At 43.0% G+C, this 26,404-nt stretch overlaps 1 protein-coding gene across 1 annotated transcript; it reads left to right on the top strand.

The window, feature by feature from the left end:
* Positions 1-26,404, top strand: GYG1 (glycogenin 1). The gene is made up of 7 exons (XM_054984162.1): positions 1-90; positions 8,628-8,763; positions 11,139-11,313; positions 11,940-12,102; positions 15,972-16,098; positions 23,780-23,999; positions 25,567-26,404. The coding sequence occupies exons 1-7, from the start codon at positions 84-86 to the stop codon at positions 25,750-25,752; spliced, it is 1,014 nt and encodes a 337-aa protein (XP_054840137.1). The 5' UTR covers positions 1-83; the 3' UTR covers positions 25,753-26,404.

The following is a 26,404-nucleotide window of genomic DNA, read 5'->3' as shown; positions in this document are numbered from 1 at the left end:
CTCAGGCCAAGGAGGGAGAGTAGCCGCGATTGCAGCATCTGCGAAGCGGGTTCGCGCACCTGGCCAGAGCAGCCGCCGGCACCATGGCAGGTAAGCCGGTTCCCCGCCCGCGTGTTCCCCAGCGCCGCAGGCAGGGCGCCCGAAGCTCTTGCGGCCGCTCGGACTCGCTCTGCCGGCGGCTCCTCGGCCCCGTCGCCTCGGGCCGGGCGCTCTCTTCCCCTTCGAGGGTGGCTTGCCGGCGGGCGAGAGCCGCCGCTTCAGCCTCTTCCGTGTTGTGGGCGCCTCTGCCGCTCCGGGAGTAGGAAGCGAAAGCGGCGCGCGGCGGCCCAGCCCGCGCGCGCCTGGGTCTTGCCTGGGGAGACCCCAGCTGCTCCCTCGCTCATGGCGGCTCCTATTTTTAGGCTGGCTCGTGAGCAGGGCTGGCGCGTGAGCCTGCGGGGGTCGGGGGCTGAGGCGCCAGGGCGCTCCTTGCCCGGGAAGCAGCCCTCTCGCTTCGCGCGGCTGCGAGACCCCGTTCGTTCTCCCTTCCCCTTCCGCAAGGAGCTGGTGGGACTGGCCAGCCTCTTGCCATGCTTGCTCGTTGTAAAGAGGAAGACCTCCTTGCTTGTCCAGTAGCACCGTAAGACCAACTAGATTTCCAGGGCATGAGCTTGAGAGAGTCAGAGCTCCCTTCTTCAAATACTGTGGACCAACACAGCTATCCATCTGGAACTATCTCCTTGCTGGTGTGACGGGCCCACGATGCTGTATGTTATAGGTGGGTTAGGTGTTTGTGTTAATCATTTACACCTTTTAGAATCTACCAGCTTGTCTTGGCTTTGCAATAATGCTCTGACAAGAAGGATTCCCTAGACTAACCGACTGATTATATCAGGTATTTCCTGGTCAAAAGTTTTACTAACCTACCTAGTGATGTAAAGTGCAGTGAGACTTTTGTATCTACTCATCTGTTAAAACAGCTGGGTCTTAATGGGAGGACCAGTATTGTATAATAATATAATAACAGTATTTATTTATAACTGTTACTGTAGATGAATTAGTGCCCCACTCAGAGCGGTGTGGGTGGCTGTGCTGGTCAGCAGTGGAACACCAGGATTTGAGTCCAGTGGCTCCTTAGAGACCAACAGCATTTTCAGGGTGGAAGCTTTGGAGAGTCAGAGCTTCCTTTTTCAGACACCAAAGACATTGTTATTTTTTTTTATTTCTGTCATTTATAGTCTGTCTTTCTCAATGAGACTCAAGGCAGATTACATAGTATGAGATTAGCCAGTCAATATCAAGGACATTTCAATAAACAATGCCATAGGATAAATAAATGCAAGTTAACAAAGATATCACATTAGCAGAAATCTAATACAGAGTTGAAGAAATGCTGAAACTGAGCATAAGCAATTCTAGGACTGACATTAGACAACTAGAACTAACCCAGTAGGGTCATACTTAAAGCAACAGATAGTACGTAAGGCAACATAGAGGTGAAGTCTGTGGTCCCGAACTCATTAGCGAAGCATCTCTTTGAAACCACCTCCTTACCATACAGCCCTCCTATCTGAGTAAAAAGCCTTTTTGAATATTCAGTTTTGCATCCTTTGCAGAAATCCAGGAGAGTGGAGGTTCTCCTGACTTCTTCCCCACAATACAACTGGGCCGGAGAGGAGTGGTTTTCTCAAGACTGTCTACTGGCTTCATGGCAGTAATAGGATTAGAATCAACAGAGTACTGAGTTACAGCTGGATCGCTTAACCACTGTGCTACATTAGTTTAAGTGTCTCTTTACATTTGTGACCTGCTCAGTGTCTTTTTTAAAAAAATAAAAACCTAACAGTTCAAAAATTAAAAGTGCATCCTCAGTATGTGGAAGTGCTGTTAATCTAAATGATGAAGGGAAGACAACTCTACCTTTATAGGATAATATGGGGATGCGGGTGTCAAAATGAGCCTTTGGTGGTGTGAAGACTGAAGAGTAGCACTATCAGTGTTCGCAAGAATTTATGATACTTAAGAGGCAGGAGTCTTGAAATTGAGAAATAGAACTAGAATTTATAGGGAAGCTCATCAGAAATGCCCCAGATACAGACTTGGAGGGTTAATCCACCAGTAATGGAAATACTCAGCAACATTATAGATTTTACCTACTGTCACTGAAGATGTATGGCCTAAGCACTGAGAAAGAAATGTGTAGTGCCCTTTTATTCTGTGTTCTCAAAGGAGCATGTGTATTTGTGTTTCCCCTTCTGTTGCTTGTTTTTCGCAACAACCCCATGAATTAGGTTAGACCAGGGCTTTTTTTTCCTAGGAAAAGAGGTGGTGGAACTCAGTGGGTTGCCCTTGGAGAAAATGGTCACATGGCTGGTGGCCCCACCCCCTGATCTCCAGACAGAGGGGAGTTTAGATTGCCCTCCGCGCCACTCAGCGGTGTGGAAGGCAATCTAAACTCCCCTCTGTCTCGAGATCAGGGGGCGGGGCCGCCAGCCATGTGACCATTTTCAAGAGGGTTCAGGAACTCTGTTCCACTGCGTTCCAGCTAAGAAAAAGCCCTGGGTTAGACTAACAGTAGCTGGCCAAAGATCATCCAGCAAGCTTCATGGCAGAGTGAAGATTTGAACACAGGTGTCCTAGGTGCTACTCGGGCACTGGCTTGCTCCAGAACAATTTGCTTTTTTGTGTGTGTTTCATCTAAAAGTGAGCAGGAACAAGTCGTATGTTACAATACCTTGCTTTGTCTGCATAAATTATGAAAGCTCCATGTGCGACAGCTCTTGGACCATAAACTTTACACCTGGATTGAATTTGACATATGAGATTTTTATTTTTTCTGAGCTGCAGCACTTCAAATGGTGTTTTTGGGAATCATAAAAAGTAACCCAAGTGGTGTTTTGAGTTGCACAATATGAGAGGGGAACAGAATATGGCAATAAATATTAACTTTGGGACATGTCTAAACTCCTGAGGATGCAGGTTAGTACTCCTCAAATATGGCACTAATCTTGTTTTCTGCCCTTCTCAAACTTTTATATGGTTGTGAACAAAATAAGCTTTATTTTTAGACTTGCTATTGTGGGCCCTAATAATGACTCATTTAAATAGTACTGTAAATACTAAAATCTCATGGGGTAATATTCTAGCACTCTGATGCATGTATTGAAAAGCTTGTGGCTTCCTGTTGAAATCCTATCTGGAAAGGCCCAACCCTGATAGCAGAAAGTCTAGGTAGGATAAGAACAAAACAGACAGCAAAGTTTCTTTAGATAGATCTCTCCAGCTCATTCTACAAACAACCCTGCTGGTTTTGGCCACCAAACTGTTAAGGAATGCTATTTTATGGTCCTGGTTTCAGTATGGATTTCTGCCCTTTCAGAAAGCAATAGCCAGTTTATAGGCTCTTCGTTCAGTAATGCTGGTTTTAGGCTTTTCTTCAGATTCTTGATGAAGGACTTGGGCTCGCCAAAGACTTCTTAAGCAATTGCTTCTATTCACAATCTCCTGTCAATTCCTTACTCAGGTGGCCTCTCAAGGAACCACACCTATAACTAGTGAACTCTCCCCTTAATTGGCTATTGCAAAGAATGTCTGAAAGCACAGCCAAGGTGACTGAATGGGGATTAATACTTGCATCTGTTCTCAGAATAAGGTGGATACCTTTGGGGGATTGTACAGTACTTGGTCACAAATAACATCTAGAAGGTAAGTGGCTCTTGCAGAAAGATCAGTGACGAGGCTTCTATATATAAGCACCACTGAATAGGTTCACATAGTGGTTTTTCTTTTTAGTGAAATTACTTTCAGATAGCTTCATGGTGATCTTCTTCCCTGAGGACTGAGCAGAATTGGCTTGCATGCCACAACAAATTAGTGACGATTTGACTGGGGTTGCTGAAGTGGCACCTCTTGCTTGCACACTGGCTGTAGCTTTTTGGAGAGAGAGAAGCTCGTTCAAGGTGGGATATCTTTGTGTGGCCTTTGGGCACAATTTCAGGGTGCCTTTAGTATCTTTAGTTTTCTTTAAACGCAGGTTAAGACATGCAACTCCTTGTATATGGCTCCCAGCTTGGGGATCTCTTATTTGTGACAGATGTGTCACTGCTAAAATCTTATTCAAGGCATAGAGATCCAGAAGCACTTTTAGGCTTGGTTTAAAAGTATCACCAAACCAAGATTTATAGTTGGGGGAAAGCCTTAGGGATTACTCATGTGATCCCTTCTTTTACACAGCAGGAGTGAATCAGGGCCTGAGTTTTTAGATAGCAATGGTTTGCCAGTTAGAGGCAAACTATGATTTGTGTCGGTCCTACAAATCAGGCTTGTAGACTAGAACCAACCTGATAGCTTACAGGCCTAGTGTGAACTGTAGTTTGCCAGTTCAAATGCAGACGGGTTTGCTGAAAAGCAGGAATTGGCTTGCAGTATGTTCAGGAGGCAGAGGGGAGTTGCACAAGCTAACTTGAGATTCTCCTTTAGGTATCCATATCAAGCCATGATTTGGCATTGCATATTGTAACCAAGCTTGAAGCTGCAAATATAGTGAAAAAGACTTGCTAAGTGTTGGGAATGAGCATCCAGTTCTACATCTCCTGTCACTGGATCTGCTGGTCTTTGAGCTTCCATTGCCTAGTCATTCATTGTCTCGCTTAATGAAGAGCAACATTGTTGGGCTTGTGCTTCTTCTGATCAGCTGACCTCTGTTGGCAGTTCATCATTTAGCTCAAAGGCTCTTCTTTTATAAAAGTGGGAGTGTGCACAGACAAACCTTGTTGCATTATCCCAGGGTTGTAGTAAGAGGAGCTTATAATGACTGGTTGAGAACAACGAAGCCACTCAAGAACTACTTTTGGGAGCTGGGTTGCCAGTACTGTGTGGCAGCTATTCTGCATCTATTGTCAATATCAAGAGAGCACAGTTGTACTTTCAGACAAAATGGGAACTGACCTGACAAATGTAGACTTGGTCCACAACTAAATGTTGCATCTTGCCTTAAATTGCAAACACCAAGGCTCATAATTTGAAGTAGAGGGCAAATGCAGCCCTGAATCCAAAGAGGAAAGGCAGGACAGAAATGTTCTAAATCATGCATGGGCAGAAGGGATTCTTAATCCTTTCTAGATGTAGATTCTTCACTGGCTTTACTCTTACTGAGGAAAAAAAAGTTGAATACTTGTAGTTCTCATAAATGAAAATAAAAGTTTAGTGCTGACCTCCCCCTGTACCAGTCCTCCCCTTCAAATTAGTTCAGCCTCTTATAGATTTCAGGGGCACTTTCTCTCTTAATGCAGCTGCAAAACTACATGTAATGTGTAGTTCCACCCTTTGTGGTGTGCTTGCTATTAGAATTGAACTGGTGATCCCCAAGAAGTTACTTATGTCAGTGGAAAGGTGCTGGGCCTTCAAAAGCCAAAGCAAGAGATGGGGAAGATCTGGCTGGAAATAGGTATTCAAGTTAAAGCTCTTTTGAGCAAGGAGCCATGGATGCTCTGAGGTTATATGGTTGTCTTCCCTTCCTGAATAATGAACCAACAACTCTGGTTAGGCAGAGTGCTTGGCCTCACCTGGCTCTCTAGTAGTAACACTCCCTTCCACTTTAGCTTAAACCAACTTGGATTTTCTTACTCACTGGAAGTTCTAATCACTCAACGGAACCCGATTTTAAGAGACTTTGTTGGCTCTTTTCAACATGTTGTAGCATACTGTAACCCTTTACTGATGTTTTGCTTCTTTACAGGGGCTGGGTGGGTGGTAGTTTTGGCACATTACGGTAGATAGCAACATTGGCAAAAGATTTGACAAACCCTTGATTATTCAGACTTGTATTATAAGATCCATCCGTTCATAAAAACAATCACACGGTCTGTTACATAAATTGGCCCTTATTTATGGTTTGTTTGAAAGACTTGAAATTGCCATTCTCATTGGTTGTTGGGGGTTTTCCGGGCTGTATTGCCGTGGTCTTGGCATTGTAGTTCCTGACGTTTCGCCAGCAGCTGTGGCTGGCATCTTCAGAGGTGTAGCACCAAAAGACAGAGATCTCTCAGCCATTCTCATTGCTGGTGACTGACCATTCAAATCCATTGTGCTCTTTTTTTAAAAAAGGAGGCCAATCTGGATCTCCCAGTACTGCTTGTTCAGTAGGAAAACGAGATACTCATAAATATATTTGATTTCTGTAGGGTTTAATAGGGGGTGAAATCTAATATAGCTGCTGCTGTGTGTATTAGAAGGCAGAACATGGAAGTCTGTATCTGGGACTGGATAAACCTTTACAAGTCGGACATACACAGTTTTAAAGGCTGGTTATCCATCTCTTGAAAGGATAAGGATGTTTCTCTAATTTAGGTAAGAGATAAGGTGTGTGGGGGAGGGGGTTGACTCAGACTCCAGAAGTAGTCCTGAAGTTTTTTTTATCAGTCAAACTTATGGGATTTGGACTTTCATACTTCAAAAAGTCCTGACATTGCAATGAACGGACTGTAATAAAGGGTTTGAAGAGCTACATGGTAGTCTTGTTATTTTCAGGCCCAAAAAATATTAACTAAACAGACCTTCAAGAATTCTAATAGTTCAGTTCTAAGGAAGAACTTCCCGACAGTCCTAGCAGTCTCTCAGTGGAACAGGCTTCCTCAGGAGGTGGTGAGCTCTCCTTTGGAGGTTTTTTAAGCAGAGGCTAGATGGCCACCTGACAGCAATGCTGATTCTGTGACCCTAGGCAGCTCACGAGAGGAAGGAAGGGCTACATCAGTGCTTAATTCTTGTGGCCCCTTCTTACACTCCCAGGGTAAGGCCAATCGCAATTTTGGGATCAGGAAGCAATCTTCCCCAGGCCAGTTTGGCTAGTGATCCTGTAGGTGTTTTGCTATCTGCTGGGCTTGGAGCAGGGGTTGTATTTGTGAATTTCCTGCATTGTGCAGGAGGTTGGACTAGATGACCCTGGAGGTGCCTTCCAACTCTGTGATTCTAAGTTCAGCTTCTTGAAGTTGGTCTGATATAGTCTACATAATTTGAATTGCCTAGAAAAGGAATCCTTACTGCATTCCATTGGGGAAATGCATGTAGCAATACTAAGCTTGCTGTCTTTGAGGCGTACAGGTTCCATGTAGATATGGCCAATAAGTTTAAGGGACTTCTGGACATTGATGTGGTGGAGTATATATACCTTTCTGTGTTCAACTCCCCATACCTTACTAGTTTTAAAGTTTTGTCTTGCTGTTTGGTCCTCCACCAATCATACTAGACCAATCAAAGCAGAGAAGGAAGCATTGCCGGGCTTGTGTGTGTATGTATGTGTCAGTTGTAGCCTGCCTTAATTGTTCTACTGTGGAGAGACTCTAGCATTAATTTAAACTGAGCTGTAAATCCCACAGGCAAGGCATTCAAGAACCAAACACTGGATTAGTAACTATAAACATTAGCTAAAAACTCTGGCATAACTCCATACAAACGTTTTAATAGCAATTCAGCAGCTTTGGTTGTTCATCTCCCCCTTCCACATTTTAAAACTTAAGCTATTGCCCAGCAGACAGTAATAAAGATGTAGTGAAGTAATGCAGATTTTCAAAAGGTGTTATGTTTGAATTTTCTGTTTTTTGATTTTCCTGTTTCTGTAGATTGGCTAGGTAAGTGTGCCCTTAATAGTACCATTCCAAATAACAGTTCACATCATCATACTGGTTTAGCAGCTGAATATTAAACGTGTTGAACCAAAACCCTGGGCGCTACTAGACTGAACTTCTAACTGAATGTATTTTCTGCTGGAAGTTAATACATGTCTGTTATGGCTTTAGATTTTTTTGCAATATAGGAGATACTATTTTGCCTCTGGCGAGCTAGTGTTCACTTTCTTTGCTGTTTGCACTGAATATCATCTGTGCATTCTAGAATCTTAATATGGAAATTGACCATCCAGAATAAACAAGTGGATTTTTTTTTAAACATTATGCTGCAACGTAGCATGCTTGGGTGAGGGGGAATACCTCTTCTTTTGGCCATTGTGGAACACTTTTGGAGTATTAACATCTCCCAGTACCTTAATCACTCACTATTGCTGTCTAATAATGGTCTTTTGTTGTGTTTTTTTCCTCTCATTTTGAGCTGCATGTTGTAGTAAAAAAGGTAGCATGGGAATTTCAGTTAACAGGCACCTGAAATAAACGTTAACATATGAAGTATCCTGTTGGATCAGATCAAAGATTCTGGTTCCCTAGTGGTCAGTCACAGACTTCCACAACATCAGGCAGGAAGAGAACACAGGTTTCTGCTGCTGGTCTTTAGAAGTAGTGCACAGGTTTAACCACAAGCTCAGATTCTGCCAAATCTTTGGTATGATTTGATTCTATGTGAAAAGGTAGCCTTGAAATCATTTGCTTGTTATCTTCTTGTGCACTGCAAGCTTCACTATATTCTAGATTTTTGGTAAGCAGCTTGCCTTTGCATCAGGATGGCCCAAATAACTTGCTAAAGAAAAGGTTATGGTGCACAAGGGAGAAGGCTTGTTGGCACCAATACGTGGCTTGGCACTGCATCTGAACCATGCCTGTCTCCTAGTTCAACAATGTGATATGACTTTAGAACACAGTGAAACCCTTGGAACAGTGCTCTCGAGTACTCAGCACTGACGTGTATATCTCTTTTCCCTTAAGATCAATCTTTTGTGACACTAGCTACCAACGATTCTTATGTGAAAGGAGCGCTTGTATTGGGGTCATCTCTACGTAACTCCAGAACAACAAAGAGGCTGACAGTACTTATAACTCCTCATGTGTCTGATGCAATGAGGTAAGATGCGAGACAAGCGTGTTTTCTAGGTAAGCCACCTGATCGGTAGCTTATGGTGGTGCTGATTCCCTCTCAGCAAAAACATGTATTTGGTTACCAGTGAGGTGAGACACTGTTGCAAGACATTGTTGCGTGTATTTACTTAAAGCTATGGATTGTGAATGGAGTTGATTCCATCTTGAGTGTGACGGAAGGAAATGAAACTAGCTGAGATTCAGATATGTAGAGACAGGGGTTCTCCAGTTTCGAGAGGCAAATTCCATTTCCTTTGGAAAGGGTTGTCAAATACCCAAGCTACTTGCACCATAAGGGAAGTATGATCTTCCTTATAACTCTGTTAAAGAGAGAAACTGCATTGATGCCATTACCTTTTGGAGTCGGAAAAGGGGAACATGCATCAATTCAAACAATGATGTGGAATTTACATGAAGTTATCCCTTCTGTAACTACTTCACCTATGCCAAATACAGACTGCATTGTGTACCTTCATGTCTTGCCTAGGCATTTAGAATTAGCTAGAAAACACTAATAAATGCACACTATGCTAACTGAGGCTTTCCTAGCTTGCTTCTCCAGCATTTTAGGGCTAGAGCAATATAGGAAAGAAGACCTACACAAAATCTGCTTATTTGAGGCATGCAGATGGGTTCTGCTCCGGCACTGCAGTTTAGCCACATTGGCAGTGTATGCTGTTGAAATATAGCTGTGGTCTTGTTATGTATGCAGTAGGTATTGCATGCTTCTAAAAAACACAGGATCTGCATGTGAGCACTAGGGCATATGCAATCTACCAATAGGTTGCTGGAGTAACATTCAATTTTGAACTGCTTAGGTCTTTGTGCTGCAGTTGGTGTATCTAACTAGAGAATAGGATGGAGGGTAAGCAGTTAAAAGACAATGACTCTCAGTAGAAATTTGGAACTGCTGAGTAGGAAATGGGTGAGACAGTTGTTAAAGAAATGACTGGTACAACACATCAAGCACTTTTCCTTGTAAAACTGCTATTTTTAAAAAAAATATGTTGACAGGTGGGTAAAACTTAACAGTATGGCCCATGTCCATCTAAACCTGAGGGCAGGCTTGCTCTGGAGTTCAGCTGCATATATAATGGCTGCAAACCCCCTTTTAGATGAGAGATGCATTGTGAAAGCTTCTCACTCACCTGGAGTCATACTTTCATAACTGAGTTTTCCTTTCAGAAGGACTGGCACAGCATTGCAATATACTAAAGTTTTATTCGGTTAGCAGTAATGATATTGCCCCTTGTATGCCAACGTAGGGCATGAAACCAAAACACTTGTGCTAAAGATTAGAATTAGTTCCTCCAGTGTTCACATATCCATGGTAAGTGTTTTCTTGTTGGACAACATGATAATCAGTCCCCTTAAGATGGTCTTTCAGAAGACAATGTAACCTCCCATGCCTTTAACCGAACAAAATATCTCATGCTGCGGCTCCTCCCAATGCCAGCATCACTCCGCCAGGAGACCTGTCATAGAGATGGTATGGGGAGTAACCACAGCAAGGCAGCTGTGTCTACCACGCCTGGCATGTGCTGTCCAAAAGAAATCATGCTATTGTGGTCCTCACCTGGGCTCTGCCTTCCTTCTGTTCAGGTAAAAAGCCCCTCATATCCTGCAACTACTTATACTTTCTTTATTTAAAAAAAACACACTTCTGCATGTTAAGAACAACTTGGAATGAAAACACCAGCTCACATACTCTTTAAGCACTATGTAATACTTCGGTAATTAATTGTGGACATATAAGATTAAGCCACTTTACAAAGAGTCATTAAAGGAAATTGAATGGGTGGAATATGCAGGTTTAAAGTATCTTTAAGGTGTTTAGTGCCAGAACACAACAGTGGGCCAAAATGAACTTTAAGCTTAAATAGTATCCATACCTCATTTGGTATGAAGTGTGTTCTTTAACCAACTGGGCATCCTAGAAACATATTGGGGGCTGTGTAGTGACTTCTGGACACACAGCAAAAAGCTTCCTGTTTCTTTGCTATAGCTTAAAATAGCCAGCTGGCTTATCAAAGAGTGTTCTAAGACTTCCTAACCCACATGCCTGTGTGGGTGTATGCAGTGTCCAGGGAAGCTCTGACAGCCCTTTAGAGTCACTAATCTACCAACTTACAAGAGCATTATCTGAAGTCAACATTCCTGCGCTCTGTCTTAGAATCTTGCTGCAGGGATTTTAAAAAAGCTGTAATATACACTCTTGAGCAAGCTTCTAAAGGCTGTGCCTAGTTAGACCCCATGTAGGAGACTGCTTCCTCATAGAAATGTTAGATGGTTGGCTGACAAAATTGTGAGCAAGTTGAAAGCACTGGATATGGATGTAAAATGTGTAACTCTTTTCAACAGGCAAGTCTTGGAAAAAGTCTTTGATGAAGTAAAACTGGTGGATGTGTTGGATAGCGGAGACTCGGCCCATCTTGCATTACTCAAAAGACCTGAGCTTGGTGTTACATTGACAAAACTCCACTGCTGGGAACTGACACATTATTCAAAGTGTGTGTTCATGGATGCTGACACAATGGTATGTATTATTGCTGCTTAAAATACAACTTAGCTCAATTTTATTGGTTTAGGCAAAGTTTAAAATGGTAGCGTTTCTAGTATGTTGAAGTACTGGCATGGCAAAGTTTCATGGTATTGTAATAGTCTTGGGGGACAAATTATGCTGGGTTTGAAGTATTCCGGCATTGAGCTTGAAACAATCCCACATAAGATGCTTTTCCACCGGAGGAAGGTGTCATGCTGACAGCCTAAAGCCTCCAGTTTTGGATTCATATTCCAGTCTATGCCCAGTAGCATTGATTCCCTGCTTAATTGCTCTGCCAAGATGGAACAGGATTTCCTGATGCAGCCTACACTACAATGGATACAGGAGAATCCCAAAAGCATTACTCTTGTCCAGAAAAGAGTTTGATCCCTCTGCTTACTAGGGGCTCCAGCCCACTCTAATTGGACTCTTCCAAAAGGGATGCTGTTATTCTAGCAGGTGGTTGAAACTAGAAGACATGCAGTCCAAGGAGATGGATATTTAAGAAACACTAGGCTATTCTTGAAGATAGCAACCAGAATTATTGTGTTCTTATAACATATATTGGAACTGTTCTCCAAAGATGAAACAATACACTTGTAACTCCAAACTCTAACCAGGTTTTGTCCAATATTGACGAACTGTTTGAAAGAGAAGAGCTTTCTGCAGCACCAGATCCCGGCTGGCCAGACTGCTTTAATTCTGGAGTTTTTGTCTTCCGGCCTTCCATTGAAACATTCAATCGGCTATTAGAACTTGCCACAGAAAAAGGCAGCTTTGATGGTATGTGTTTGCCTGGACTAGGCACCCTGAGCGGTAAGAAGGGCTCTTGCGAAGAAGGCTCCGGGGAGGTTGATTCTTATGAACCAAAAACAATATGCAGGAAATGTTTAATGCTTATAGGAATCTAAGCTGGTAGAAGCTTTCTGTAGATTTGGGTTTTGCCTCAGTGGAACTGGAGTACATGAAACATTAATAAGATTGTCTTATAAATTGGCTGACATGCAATAGAGGAGAAGTATCTACGGATAGATCAGGTGCCTGCTCACAAAGCCAGGGTTTGCCTGGGCTTTTCTCCCTCTATCCCAAAAGCTTTGTGTAACGTAAGTGATTCCTGTACTATACTATAGTTCCGTCTGTTGTAGTAAAGTGAATGCTACTGTCCTTTCTAGCTGCATCTGCTTCATTCTTTAGGCAAAAGACTGGCCCACCTAATTTTGGGGGTTGTGAAAAGAAGAGAAAAAGCAGGCAAACAAGTTCCTTCATTACTTTGCTATAGTTTAAAGGCACTCGTTTGTGTGTAGCTGCATACGTTTGTCCAAAATGTGGTGTTCACAGGAAGGGAATACCCAGGCTGCTCCTTGGATACCAATATTCCTCTATCACCCCAAGTTATGTAGTTATGTTTAAGAGGAAAACTTTGGGCTTTTCCAGCCTACCCAACTTCATAAGGTTGTTGAGAAGATAAAATGGAAAAGAAGAGAATGACGTTATTGCTCAGCGTGGCTCACAAAACACAGTATAAATACTGAATTATCTGATCAGACTTGCCATGTAAGCAGATGGGTGGCGCAGTCCTGCAAACATGTCATGAAGGACTTTAAAATGTTACATCTTTTAGATTTGAGTCTGGGTCCCCTGGACTCAGCATGCTGCCTCCCCACAGCAGCTGTGGTGACTGTGCTAAAAGACAGAGAGCCCAGGTGAGCTGGGAACTGAAATGGGGGCGGGGGGGGGGGTACTTTTCCCTTTGTTCTCCTGAGCCAAAATGGCTGGCAGGGGAAATTTTCCCCCACTGGGGCTGTTTCATGTGCCGTATTCTGCACATGTGGAGCAGCCAAAAAGGGGAAGTAACCCCGCCCCCCCAAGCCATTTCTGGTATTACTGCATATGACGCAGCCAGAAAGGGGGGAAATAACTCTTTATCCAGTGCCCTTTCAGGCCTGAAAAACAACGCTGAAGGGAAGAGCCCTTCCTCTCCTCACATTAGTCCTCCATATTTTTCATTGTAGAGACTTGACAAACCTTTGTCTTTGCCTTCTGGTGTCCTGCCCTCCTTTACTCAAAATGGAAATGTGCTATTCCACAGCTCTGTTAAAATCTAAGTATACAACCTTTGCTCTAAACAAGAAATGACATTGCACTGTAGTGAGCTGCTATCCCATTTTTGCAAGCCTTAATTGGCTTTCATTTACGTTCAATTGTTCCTGCAAGTTGAATAACAATTCAGTAAGTGTCATTAATTAAATTCACTACCATGAGGATGCTCAATGCAGGTTGTTCTGGACAGAAAGAACATTCTATATGAATGTGTCCTTGGGTTATGCTACTACGTTATTTCCAACTATAGGGGCTTCTGCAGTTGTCAGACAATGGAGACCATTCTTGGTGCAGTGATATTCTCTGTTCGTTTTATTCTTATTTTCATTTGAAATCCAACAACCCAAGGATCTGAAAAATAGCAGTATCAAGTAGCAAGAGTTATTTAAGACTAGCGCTGGACTTCTTGGCCAACTGCAATAACTTGTGCATTGGCACCAGCTAAACTGGCACAGATATTAGAAAGCTTGGCGTAGCAGAAAAGAGATTTCTTGGGCTTTTGTCTTGAACAGAAATAAGGTGAAGTCTTGTGGTCTGTTCATGACTGTGCTTCACTCAGTATAAATTTAATTAGTTGGTCTAATGATAGTGTTGCTTCAACCCCACAAGCCACTGTACTGTGCAAGTGCTACTAATGTGCACATCTGAAGGCAATGTTGGCACATTGGAGATTAAAGCTCAAGCAATGAGTCTTTGTGCTGTGGGGACTAGAATTTGAAATGGAGTGCTACGTCCTGCAGAAACAATTTTCATTTATACCTTGCCTTTCTCTCCAGTGGGGCCCAAAGTGGTTTACAATACCACTTATCCTCACAACAACCTTTTGAGTTTGGATAGGCTGGGAGTGTCTGACTGGCTCCAGGTCACCCAGAAAGCTTCTATAGCAGTACAGGAATTCAAACCTGGCTCTTTCAGCTTGTAGTCCAGCAATAACCACTACACTATACTAGTTCTCAGGGTAGACATGTTAGTGTTGTTTTAACTATAGAAATATATGTAATTAGCTTAAGGGTGGTTATCAGTATTTGCTCCCTTGGCAGAATACTAATTCCCATAAGTCTAACTTGCGTGCAAAAGTAGCACATTAATTCCAGTAAGTTGCCTTTAAAGCATATTGATAAGTCTGTTAGACCAGCCTCTAGAATGAACAAAGCTGTATACTGCCTATAGCTGTAGATGCATAAAGGTCACAGTGCCTTTAAGACTTTAAACTGAATTCGAGTGTATTGTCTGCCACTTGAACTACAGGGGAGAGCTTGCAATCAAAGTATTGTGGGCTGTTAGGGCAGACTTTCAAGGGAGTAAGGGGTTAACTATGCAAAGCCAGTGTGCGTAACTTATTCTTAACACTAACTTCTTGGTTGTGCAGTTTCTAAGAACAGTTTGTCCTTGTGTGAACATAAGCTTAAAAGCTAATATATCAGACCAGAGAACAGTTTCATGTATCCTTTTCATTATAAGTGTGGGATGTTTTAGAATACAGTAGCTCCAAAGCCAGCCTTTATCTAGGGCTGCTGGTATCTAAAACTGAAATGGATCTGAGCACTTGTTACTAAATGACAATGGTACAAAGTGCTACTTGAAAGAAATCCCAAAACAGGAACATCTAGCTTCAAGCCACAGCGGCTAAAGGAAAGTTACAGGATAGAGCCTTAAGTTATGCTAAATTCTAACCTGCGGTGGCCTAACCAGGGGATTTTTGTTACTTCAGCCTTGATGGAATCTGGCATTGCCACTATTTTCTCACTGTTCCATGAGGTAACAATTGAGGTCTAAAATGAGAACCTGCCAAGTTCTGTCCTAGCTCTGCCTCTGAGCCTGTCAGGCTCAGCTGTGGTTCTGCCCAAATATAGTCCACTCAATCCTTGCTCTGTTACTGGAAAAGGTGTACTAGCTGCTTTTAATAGCAAAAAAAGGCATCTCATTCAAGAACTTTACATGTAGGAAGCAACACCTGGACATTAGTGTTGCTAGCTTCCCATTTCCGCTAGGCTGAACGAGAACAGACTAGTGTGGCTTGAATGGTCACCATTCAACTCGACATTTATTGCCTTCCTAAAAGGCAAAATAGCTTGAAGGTCTACTGTACGACACACAGCCCCTTCTCAGGTCACTGGAGCAAATGCACTAGGCAAGATGCCAGTGCTTCAGAAGCAAAAAATATTACTTCTCTAAGTCATTGGTGTGGAATGGAAATATAGCCCAATGGCACAGCACTTGGTTTGCAAGCAGGTGGCCCTGGATTCAATCTCAGCATCTCCAGTTGAAATAGTCAGGTGGTAAGTGATGGGAAAGACCTGTGCCTGAGACACTGGAGACCCACTGCCGATCGTAGTAGGCAGTACATACTGACCTTGATCAGAGGAATGGTCTGATTTAGTAGAAGGCAGATCGATTTGTGTAAGCCTATTCAGGACTTTAACATCATTCATATCTGGTGACCTGGCACCAGTTTTTGGATATCAAGGTAACCCAGCGCCCTTTGGATGTTGAAGAGAGGATGTTGCAGTCTTCATTTTATGTCTCCTAAAATTATCTCCTTCTTTTTTAAGGTGGGGACCAGGGATTATTAAATACCTTTTTCAGCAGCTGGGCAACAACAGACATCAGCAAACATCTGCCTTTTATTTATAATCTAAGCAGTATTTCAATCTACTCCTACCTCCCAGCATTTAAAGCGTAAGTCATATGCATGATTAATTTTCCTTTAACAATCTTTGTGGCTTGTGCATTCATGTTGTAGTAAGGCGGTTTCCGAAGCAGGGTCAAGCAAAGACTTGTACTACTTCAACTTTATGCAAGTTTTGGTGTTACACTAGAACACCCACAGTTGCTTTCACATTGGCAGAAAGAACGCAAAAGCAACTTTCACATTGGCAGAAATAACTCCATAGCCAAACTTTAAAATGGTTTTTAATGAAGCAGTCAAGCTTTGTGTATTGAACTTTGGGGTTCGCAGATAGACTGTATGAAATGCTTTCTACTCTTTTCTTGATTGCTGCATAGGAACCCGGTGGGTCACGTGAGCTTGAAACGCATCCAGACGGAAGGAAGGTTCTGCATTGTGGCTCATCTACTTGTATGGACTCAGATGTCCCAGGGCCCAATGAGAGGAGTCTATAATGCAGCACCTTCTGATACTATTATGTAGGTCAGAGGTTCTGATTCTGCCTTCATGACATAGAACTGTGCCAGAGCAGCTCCTTGGGTCCCAACCTTTGGAATGAGTCAAATGCTGCCTTGGGTGCCAGTGCCTAATGCTCAGTCTTTCCTGCTTGGAGAAAAATGGGCTGTACCAAAATGCTTGTGAAAGGGAGTATGCTGTAACTCCAGCATAGGCATTTGGACTAGTGCATAATAAAATTCTTTGGGGAGGAGGGAGGTAGCCTTCAGTTCATGGCTTTGAAAGTTACTCAAGGAAGTCACCTAGGGCAACACAGTCTTATGAACAAGAATCTATTATGAACCTTTGAAATTCTAAACTGCCTGTTCCAAGCAAAAAAAACTATGTTAAATAACGGGGAGTCTTTCAGGTCTCCATTACAAGCTGACCTTCACACCTGTTTCTAGTAAATCCCTTTCCACCCAAAATTCTAAAGAAAGAACCTTTGAAATTCTAAACATGCATAGTTATAGTAACCCTGTTCCTTCCTTTCTCCATGCCGCTGCCTTTATTGCAACAAAAAGTAATGCGTGGCCCAGTTGCATCCTCATATTTACCTTCCACAGCTTTTCCACACACAGGCTTTGGGGTTCATCCTCAGCTTGTTGTTAACATCTACTGGACTGTCTGCTGCCGTTCTTCCTTGCCTTATACAGGACAAATGGATCTTGCTTTCGGAGAAACTCAAATGGTTCTTGTGTACATTTGGCTGAAATGACTGGCCTTTACATTTCTCAGGAACTAGAGTAAAGAGTCATGCCACTCATATAACCAGAAGTAAATGATGAGCAACCGATGTTGCTTAGAGACTCTAGGTGGTTCAAACAAGCTGCTAGAGTTTAATGGAGCAGCTAACGTAAGCAGGGCTGTTCATGGCCCAAGTTCAAGCTACGTCTTGTGATCTCAGCATCGTATGAAGTACTGTCAGGTTAAAATTAGAACACTTATTTTTAGAAATCAATGCAAACTAGAATGAATAACTTGTATGAGTCTCTGCTAGAGAGTATCTGGCCTGGTGAATGCTATTGTGATGTATACTTGGTAGAGGAAGCAGAAGAAACAAATGTCTGCCTAGCATACTTGTGTCAGATCTTGCATAATTTGTCTTGCTGCTGCATTGAACTTGGAACATGGTATCGTAGGCGAGGCTGCCCAGGGTTGCCCTTCTCTAGACACACTAAAAATGACAGCTGGGAGTTTGAGGATGTGACGCATCATGCTGACTGTTCCAAGAGCAGGCCATTCTAAGACATGCCAAACAGCTAGACTCATGGAATGGACTCAATCATATACCCAGTTATGAACGCATCTAATCTGTTGGCTTTTTTAGAGTGGAAAGGGATTTACTAGAAACAGGTGTGAAGGTCAGCCTGTAAGCAAAAAACGGAGACCTGAAAGACTCCCCGTTATTTAACGTAGTTTTTTTGCTTGGAACAGGCAGTCTGAAGTGGACAAATGAGATCAAACAATTATATAACAAGCCTGGAATGCATGGGACTTGGCAAGTAAACCCCAAACGTTCTAATGGGTATCAAATTCACTTACCAGCTCACCGCACAATACTGATGGATCTTCTCGAAAGAGCATCCATCCTGGCTTGGTTCCTCCATTACTCTTAAGCTTGCTGTCTTCTACTGTTTGGTCAGGGCTGTGATTGATTTCTGCATAATTCACTATTTTAGGGCTGGGGCACCACGTCAGTATATGCGCAGCTCATCCAACTAGTTCTGCTCTGGCTCCATTCTTTCACCCACCTCCAGTTGCTTTACTTGTAAAATTCAGCTCACCCCAGCAGGGCTTTAGAGTGCCCGTCCTGTTCAGTACATGAAGCACTATGACTAAATGTCCTATATAGAAGTTAATGAGGGAAGGGAGTAGGGCACTATGGAGTCTACAGTCCATTGCTGGCTGGAACCCTAGCAATAAAACTCTCAGAAGTAAATAAGGCTTCTGTACAAAACTTCCAAGTAGAATAAATTCTTCAGATGTAAGCAGGCAACCTTTTTTTTTTATTGCTGTTCCATACTATGAAATAAGAATGTCTCATTTACAGATGAGGAGATGCAACTGAGAATCCTTAGGTGCACCTGTAATCTTTCAAAAAGTGTGTTGGTTTGGGACTGCCGCATAGCTAATGTTTTACAGATTTCTAAAAGTGTAATAATTATAACCTATGTTGTGTTCACCTAGCAGTTGCCACTGTGTGGCCAGTGGGTTTTTAAGAAAAGGCTTAGCAGTACCTATTCTGTCCACCAGATCCAATAAACTAAGCCCTATACAGAGCTCCCAGCAAGACGGCTGGAGCATGTGAACTTAAAAGTTCACGTTGAATGAAAGTTGAATGAAATAACCTTGCTTACACTGCACATTCATAATTTCTCTAGACCTGATATTCTAGAAATATGAGCTGTTGTAAGTGTGTCAAAGTCTGGAATACATGACCTGTGAAATGACTGGCTACGGACTAAGACTGTTACTCAGAGATGAAGCACCACAGCTGTGGATGCTGACATCCTAGAGGACCTTCACTTGCTAGATTTGCACCAATCAGCTGTGATTTCGGAAGGTTGTGTCAGAGGTTGGGCGACAGTAAGCAGTAAAATGCTTTCTCAAAGCATGTCCAATGCTGTGCTTCATATCTATCCAGTAGAGCCAGAATAACATGACTTTGGCCACTACAAATCACTTCAGGGTTGTTGTGAGGATGCAGTGGAGGAGGAAAGAATGTAAGCTGCTTCAGGTCCCTACTGGGAAGAAAGGCAGGATATACATTAAGTAAATAAACTGCGTGAGTGACATACAAAGAACCCTGTTGGATCAGACTAGTAATCCACCTAGTCCAGCATCCAGCCTCACAGTGGCCAACCAGTTTTCTGGAAGACCTGCCAAAAGTGAATGGAGGTCGAGGCCTGCCTCTGAATGTGCAGGTTCCCTTTAGTCACCGTGGCTAGTAGCCCCCAGTAGACCTATCCGTCATCCATCTAAAACTCCACCCTGTCTAAAACTGTATCTGTGGCCATCGCCACATCCTCTGGCAGCAAGATCCACATTTTATACCCTCATTGTGTAAAAAAAGTATTTCCTTTCGTTCATCCTGAATCTACTGCCCATCAGTTTCATTGGATGCCTTTAATTTCTAGTATTTTGGAAGGGGGAGAAAAAGTTCTACTTTCTCTACCCCATACATAATTTTATAAACCTCTGTCATGCCCCTTCCCCTTAGTCTCTTTTCTAAACTGAAAAGATCCTCCTGGAGCTCTTCAATCTGCCTTGGTTTTCACCATCCTGAATAATTTTGTGTCATTTGTAAACTTGGCCACTACATTGTTCACACACACGCCAGTTTGTTTACAAGAAAATTAATTGGCACCAGCCATAATACAGATCCTTGTGAGACATCAATACTTACTTCTCTCCTTTGTGAGAACTGTTCAGCTATTCCAGCTCTTGTCTGTTTCACCCATTTTTAGTCCTTAAGAGGACCTGTTGTCTTATCTCATAACTGCTAAGCTTACCCAAGAGTCCCTGGTGAGGTATCTTGTCAAAAGCCTTTTACCTACTTGCTTGTTTGCTTTCTGAAAGAACTCCAAAAACTTGGTATGGTAGGACTTCACTTAGTAGAAGCCAACTCTCTGCAGGCATTGTTTCTTTGTATGTCTAATAATTCCATCTTTTATTATAGCTTCTCCTAATTTTCCTGGGACAGATGTTAGGCTAACTGGCTTGTAATTTCCCAGTTTCCCTTTGGATTTTCTTTAAAGAATTAGTGTAACATTTGCTACTCTTCAGTCTTCTGGTACAGTGGCTAATTTGAGCAACAAGTAGATCAACATGTCACATTTAAGTTCCCTAAAAACTCTTGGATGTATGCCATCAGGACCTGGAGACTTACTGGTTTTTAATTTCCCCAATAGATGTAGAATTTACAGGTCTTACAAGGTCAATTTCACTCCTTCAGACTTCCTTCCTGAAAACAGTGGCTATGGCCTGAGTACATGTCCCAGACTTTCCACAGTGAACACAGAAGCAAAGAATTTGTTTTATATTCTCTGCTGCCTCCCTTTCTTCCTTTTGCATTTTTTATTCTCGCTTTTCTGGCTAGCTTCCTGCTTTGGATGTCTTTAAAGAAATGTTTGTCTGTCTTGATGCTTTTAGCAATCTGTTCCTCAAATTCTTTTTGCATGCCTAACTACTTACTTGCCATTCTTTTGCCAGACCCTGTGGTCCCTTCACTGACGCAGACCTTTCACTTTTTAAAATAAGGCTTTTTGCTTTACGGCTTCCTTGACTTGGGTTGCTAACCATAGAGGCATTTGTTTAGACTTGGCACTACCTTTCCTATCCTGGGGAACGCAATCTACCTGGACTTCCGTTACTGTGGTTTTAAATTTCAAAGCATCCTCTAGAGAGTTAATTCTCTTGTGTTACCCTTTTTGCCTTTCTTTTAACTATTCTCTTCATTTTTGTAAAGTTCCTTCTTTTGAAATCAAGTGTTACTGCTTTGAATTTTAGGGGTAACTTTCTGTTGACATGAATGCTGAACTTAATAGTGTTGTGGTTACCGGTCCCAGTTGGTGCAAAAATATCTACATCATGTGCCAGGTCCCAAGCCTCACTCAGGACCAAGTCCAAGATCACTAATCCTCTGGTTGGTTCTGTGACTAGCTGTTCCTGTGGACAGTCATTTACGAAGTCTAGGAATCTCATCTCTACAGCACAACTTAAGCACATGTTTATCCAGTGTGAGGTAGTTGAAGTTATCCAGTATCACAACTTTAGTCACCACCCTTATTTCCTTTTCCATCTCAAGATCAGCCTTAAGGATTAGATCATGTGGGAATAGTATACCCCCACTTTTAAGTAACCCCTTAGGACCAGGTAGTTCCACCCATTTTGCTTTTTGCTGGGGAGTTGATTCCCCTGACGTGTTCTAACTTACTTGATTCCATGCCCTTTTTGATGCACAATGCAGCATCCCTTCTAGCGTTTCCTTCCCCGTCTTGCCTGTAGAACTTATACCCAAGGATGACTATATCACGTTGACTTCCCACATTACAGCAGGTTTCTGATACTCACTATATCTAAATTGTCATTTAACACCAAGCAATCCAGCTCCCCCATCTTGGCTTGGGTGCTTCTAACATTGGCATAGAGACACCTACAGTACCTGAACCGTGCTTCCCTCAGCCCCTTGTCTCCTCACAGGGCCCTCTTTTGCCATCCTACTCTCACTCCCAAGTTCTGTTATGCTCCTACCAGTATTACCTTGAATGTTTACACCATCATCCCTTTGAAATTACTTGTCCCAAACTGGAGACTCTCCACCTCCTGTCAGCTTTCCTCCTGGGATGAGTTTGAAAGCTGCTTTGCCACCTTTTGGATATTAAGTGCCAGCAGCGCGATTCCCTTTTGGTTCAAGTGAAGGCTCTCTCTTGTACAGTTTTGGTATGTCCCAGGAGGTACCCCGGTACCCAACAAACCTAAATCCTCCTGGCACCATTTTATCATCCATGCATTGAGACCCCCTAATCTGTGCCTGCATAGCTGGACCTGTACATGGAACCAGTAGCCATTGCAAGAATGCTACTTTGGAGGTTCTGGCTTTTTTTTCTAGTCACCTGAATTTCCTTCAGGGCTAAACTACATTTCCCAATATTATTGGTTCCAACATGCACCAGAACTGCTGACTCTTCCCCAGCACTATCAGTCAACCAGCTTAGACAGCACATGAGTTCCTCAATCTTTGCCCCAGGCAGGCAAGTCAGCGTGCAGTCAAAATGTCTGTCACAGGCCCCGCCCTCTGTATATTCCTAATAATCAAGTCACCCACTGCTCAAAGCCCACCTTCTCCAAATCCCAGAGGAGTATCCTTAGTAGGAGAAGATTTGGTCAATCATCTGAGGAAGGGGCCCTTTCTAAGGGATTATATTCTTCCTTCTCAGCTTGATGCCCTCCAACCTCAAGACTCTCAATCTCTATGACAGAAGAGCTGTCTGCTCAGAGTGGGCCAGTTCTGGTGGATCCTTGTATGTCTTGTCCATGGGCCTCCCTGTTTTTCTCAGCATCTCCTTGTTGGCAACCTTAGACTCAAGGAGACAAACCTGTTCCCTGAGAGTTAAGAGCTCCGTGTATCAAGCTCACACCCAGAATTTCTGCCCAGTGGGCACTCCCTGCAAAACACTCGATTGCCCCCACTTTCCTGCTGGCTTCCTGCCTTCGTAACTGGTTTGAAGATGGTTTAAGTTTGAAACCAGGTGCTTCCCTGAATCTATGCAGATTTCCGTAGCAGAAAGGATCCTGCGGCACGCCACCTTCCTGCTGATGTGGATCTTGTATGGCCTTCCTCGGGAAATGCAGACTACAAGGGTTTTCTCCTGCTTCCCCTGCACCTCTCCCACTGAATTCCAAGCTCCCCTATTAGAAGCCATTCTCGAAAGCGCTGGATGTAATCTCCCAGGAAACCTGTGTGGCTCTTGCAGACATCTTCATTCTATGTAATGAATGGATGGTGCACAAGAGCATTTGTCAGTTCTGCACAGGGAAAAGTAGAGAACTTTGCACTGAACAGAATTATGCTTATCTAGGCCTCAACTTAGTTTTAAAATGTAGCCTTTTAAGACAGTAGATGTTTGGATTTGGTGTGGGCATTGCAGCTGTATGCTATTTCCATGGTAAACTGATGCACGAAACTTAATACATGTCACAGAGCTTGAGGGTTTTTTTTCACCTAGGTGTAAAACATTAAAAGTAGTAATATAGTCTTTGGATACTAATTCCTACTGGGGGAATTCTCCAGCTTTCTTCAGTTCTCATGTTAATACTTATTATGGCTTTAATACACTTGTGATGAACCTTTAATCTTCTTGGGGGGGGGGTTGTGTTAACATGCACCAAGTGCAACTATAGCTTACCTTTGTGTGCTCTTAGAGAAAGCCTTAGTTGTCTCTGTATTAAGGATCCCTGAATATGCCTTCATGACCAAACAGATTTAAAAAGAGCTGCTCTTCTACAGAGTTGGACCATTAATCCAGCTAGTTCAGCTCCCCTGCCCAAGATCCTGAGGCCTTTCCCTGCAACTACTACCTGGAATCCTTCTCTGGCACTGTTGGAAGATGAATCTGATATCTTCTGCATGCAGAGTAGAGCCCCACCCTAGGACTGAACTTACCAAACTGAGCAAAACTTCTCATCCAACAGGTTTGGGACAAATGCAAAAGTGGTGCACTTCCTGGGAAGAATGAAACCATGGAACTACTCGTATGACTTCAAATCAAAAAGTGTCAAAGATGATTCACACGATCCCACGATGGTTCATCCAGAGTTCCTCAACATGTGGTGGGATGCCTTTGTCACAGATATCTTGCCGTTACTGCAGCAGCATGGCGCCATTAAGGACACAGCCACTGGTGTCAAGGCGGTATGTCTTATCCTCTGCTTTGATCGGTATGTGGGGTGACAAGGGTTGTGGCCCTTGCTTGCTGATCAACTAGATGAGTTTCTTTTATACTAAGCAGACAAGCAATGGTGTTCTGCAGCTAGCATGCCTACTTAAAGAAACAGCTTGCAAGTTGGCACTGGCGAGGCTACTGAATGAACTGACAGCAGGTGATGTGACTGCAACCCAAACGGGCTGGTTTTTTCCTTAAGTGGAAAACTGGCTCAGGTCTGCAACTGTATCAGTTGTAGTACAAACAAAGCACCAGCTGCTCCTCCAGGCTGTGCTTAACTAGAGATTGACAGCAGCAGACATTTTTGTGAATTTGACAGTAACTGCAAAGTGGGGATAAGGGGTATCTAAGGTGTAGCATGCACAGGCAGGAGGTGGGGCTGAAGCCTCCATGCTTTACCCCAGCTGCATACCTCCAAATGTGGATTACTTATGTCCCATTTTGCCAAAAGGGATAGTAATGCATGTTCCTCATTACTAGACATGTTGAAATGCCAGTTGGCAATACCTTCTTGGACTATATTGTTTCAGGATGAAATAGTACGGAAGGGAGTATTGCATGATCCCATATCCAGGCTGCTGGAACATAGAGAAGCATTCAATCATGCAACCTACTCTCCATTCTGCGGTGTTAGTTTCAAGTGAACTATGACTAGGGATCATGATGCTGTGTTATGAGAATTTGCTAGATTGACTAGTTGAAGTAGTGCTTGAACCTTGAAAATATTGCTAGCTTACAGTAATTCTTCATCTTACGTACACAACTTAAGACTGCTCTCAACACTGGAGTCCAACAGTTGCCTGCATTCTTATGGTCAAATAGCCATATGTGGTGTCTGTATACCAAGGGACTTATCTTCACAGCTAGGCTTAAAAATAAAGCACTATTCATGGGAAACTAGAAATGGAGTGACTTTATTTGTAGCTTATCACCAAAAGAGCCTGTGGGTGCACATCTGAAAGTACCCATATCACAAAAACATGTCTTGAGCTTTTGTGCTGTAACTTCTCTTATTACTGAACTAGAACTGCCATGACTTCTGGTCCCTTCCTAGCTAAGGCCAGCTAAAGGAACCTGGCTTTAGTCTGATACATGCACTCCCATGACACTCAAGGCATAGCTTGGTCATACAGCGAAATGCTCTTTCATATACAGGAAAATGAAGTTCTTAAACCTTTCTGAAACCAGAGGTACTGATCTGTTCTTGAGCTATGCTTTTTCTTGTTCCTATTTCACCTTTCTAATGAACTATTTGCAGCTATCGGGCTTGGTCTATACACTGGCTTTCTCTTGTGGCTTCTGCAGAGAGGTATGAAGAACTTAACACCTGTTGCTAACTACCTGTCTGCTGTTCTCCATTGACTTGAATATGCTCATTTGTTTTTGTTTGTTTTTTTACAGCATCTTCATTTTGCAAATGGTGCTTGCTGCTTTGCATGGAAGCATCTCATTGGCTTTCTTATTCTTGGCCCTGCTTTATGCCTGTCCCCTTTGACATGAATGCAGTGTCTGACTCTCTCGTGCTTTCCTTTGTAGGAAGAGGTCGCAGAGGCAGTGTCCCACCTGTCACTTTCCTCTACAGAACTGGCACCTTCACCACCATCACCACCGACCATGTCTTCAGAAGAAAGGAAAGAGCGATGGGAACAGGGCCAGGCTGACTACATGGGAGCAGACTGCTTTGATAACATCCAGAAAAAACTTGACACCTACCTCCAGTAGAAGCACTTGTATCTGCTTGACAGACATCAGCAATACGAGGACTTGTTCCAGAGCTGTAGCAACTAAGAAAAGTCTGATAGGTGGTCAGTTATACTTGTTAGCAGCTCTGCCACTGCTCAGCTAAAGGTTGTTGCACTCTCACATGTAAGAACTGAGCAAAAGCTGTTTAAGTATCAGTCCTTGTGCCAATATGTGTGCCCAACAGCCGTATCTTTTCCTGTTGCACCAAACCTAATGCTGTACACTCTATAAAGAACTCATTGGGAACAAGGCACATAACTGGCTTGAAACGTACTACTTAGACCTATAGGACTGTGCTTTACCTCTTCTCTCCCCTCCCCAGAAAACTCTATATTTTTTGCTTGCTATATTAAATAATGGCTAGAAGTTAAGGCAGCTACAGTGAAAGGGGAGGGGGCTTGCAGAAAGGACAAAATATGCAACATCTGACTTGAGACAGTACTGCTATTTATTCTGCCGATTTCCAGCCATACTGCAGATTCTGACCAGATTTCTATGCACAGTTCCTACAGCATGGCAAAATGCTCTTGTTCAGTTCTGTGTACTTCTTGGGACTAGTGAAAAAAAGTTGCTGAACCGTTACCTGTAATCACACTGAAAATACAAAATAAAAAGTCATGGTAAACTTCCA

This window comes from Eublepharis macularius, chromosome 6 (genome assembly GCF_028583425.1).
Source record: "Eublepharis macularius isolate TG4126 chromosome 6, MPM_Emac_v1.0, whole genome shotgun sequence".
Lineage (NCBI taxonomy): Eukaryota > Metazoa > Chordata > Lepidosauria > Squamata > Eublepharidae > Eublepharis > Eublepharis macularius.
Note: the sequence above shows the minus strand (reverse complement) of the source record. Positions and strands in the feature narration are given on the sequence as shown.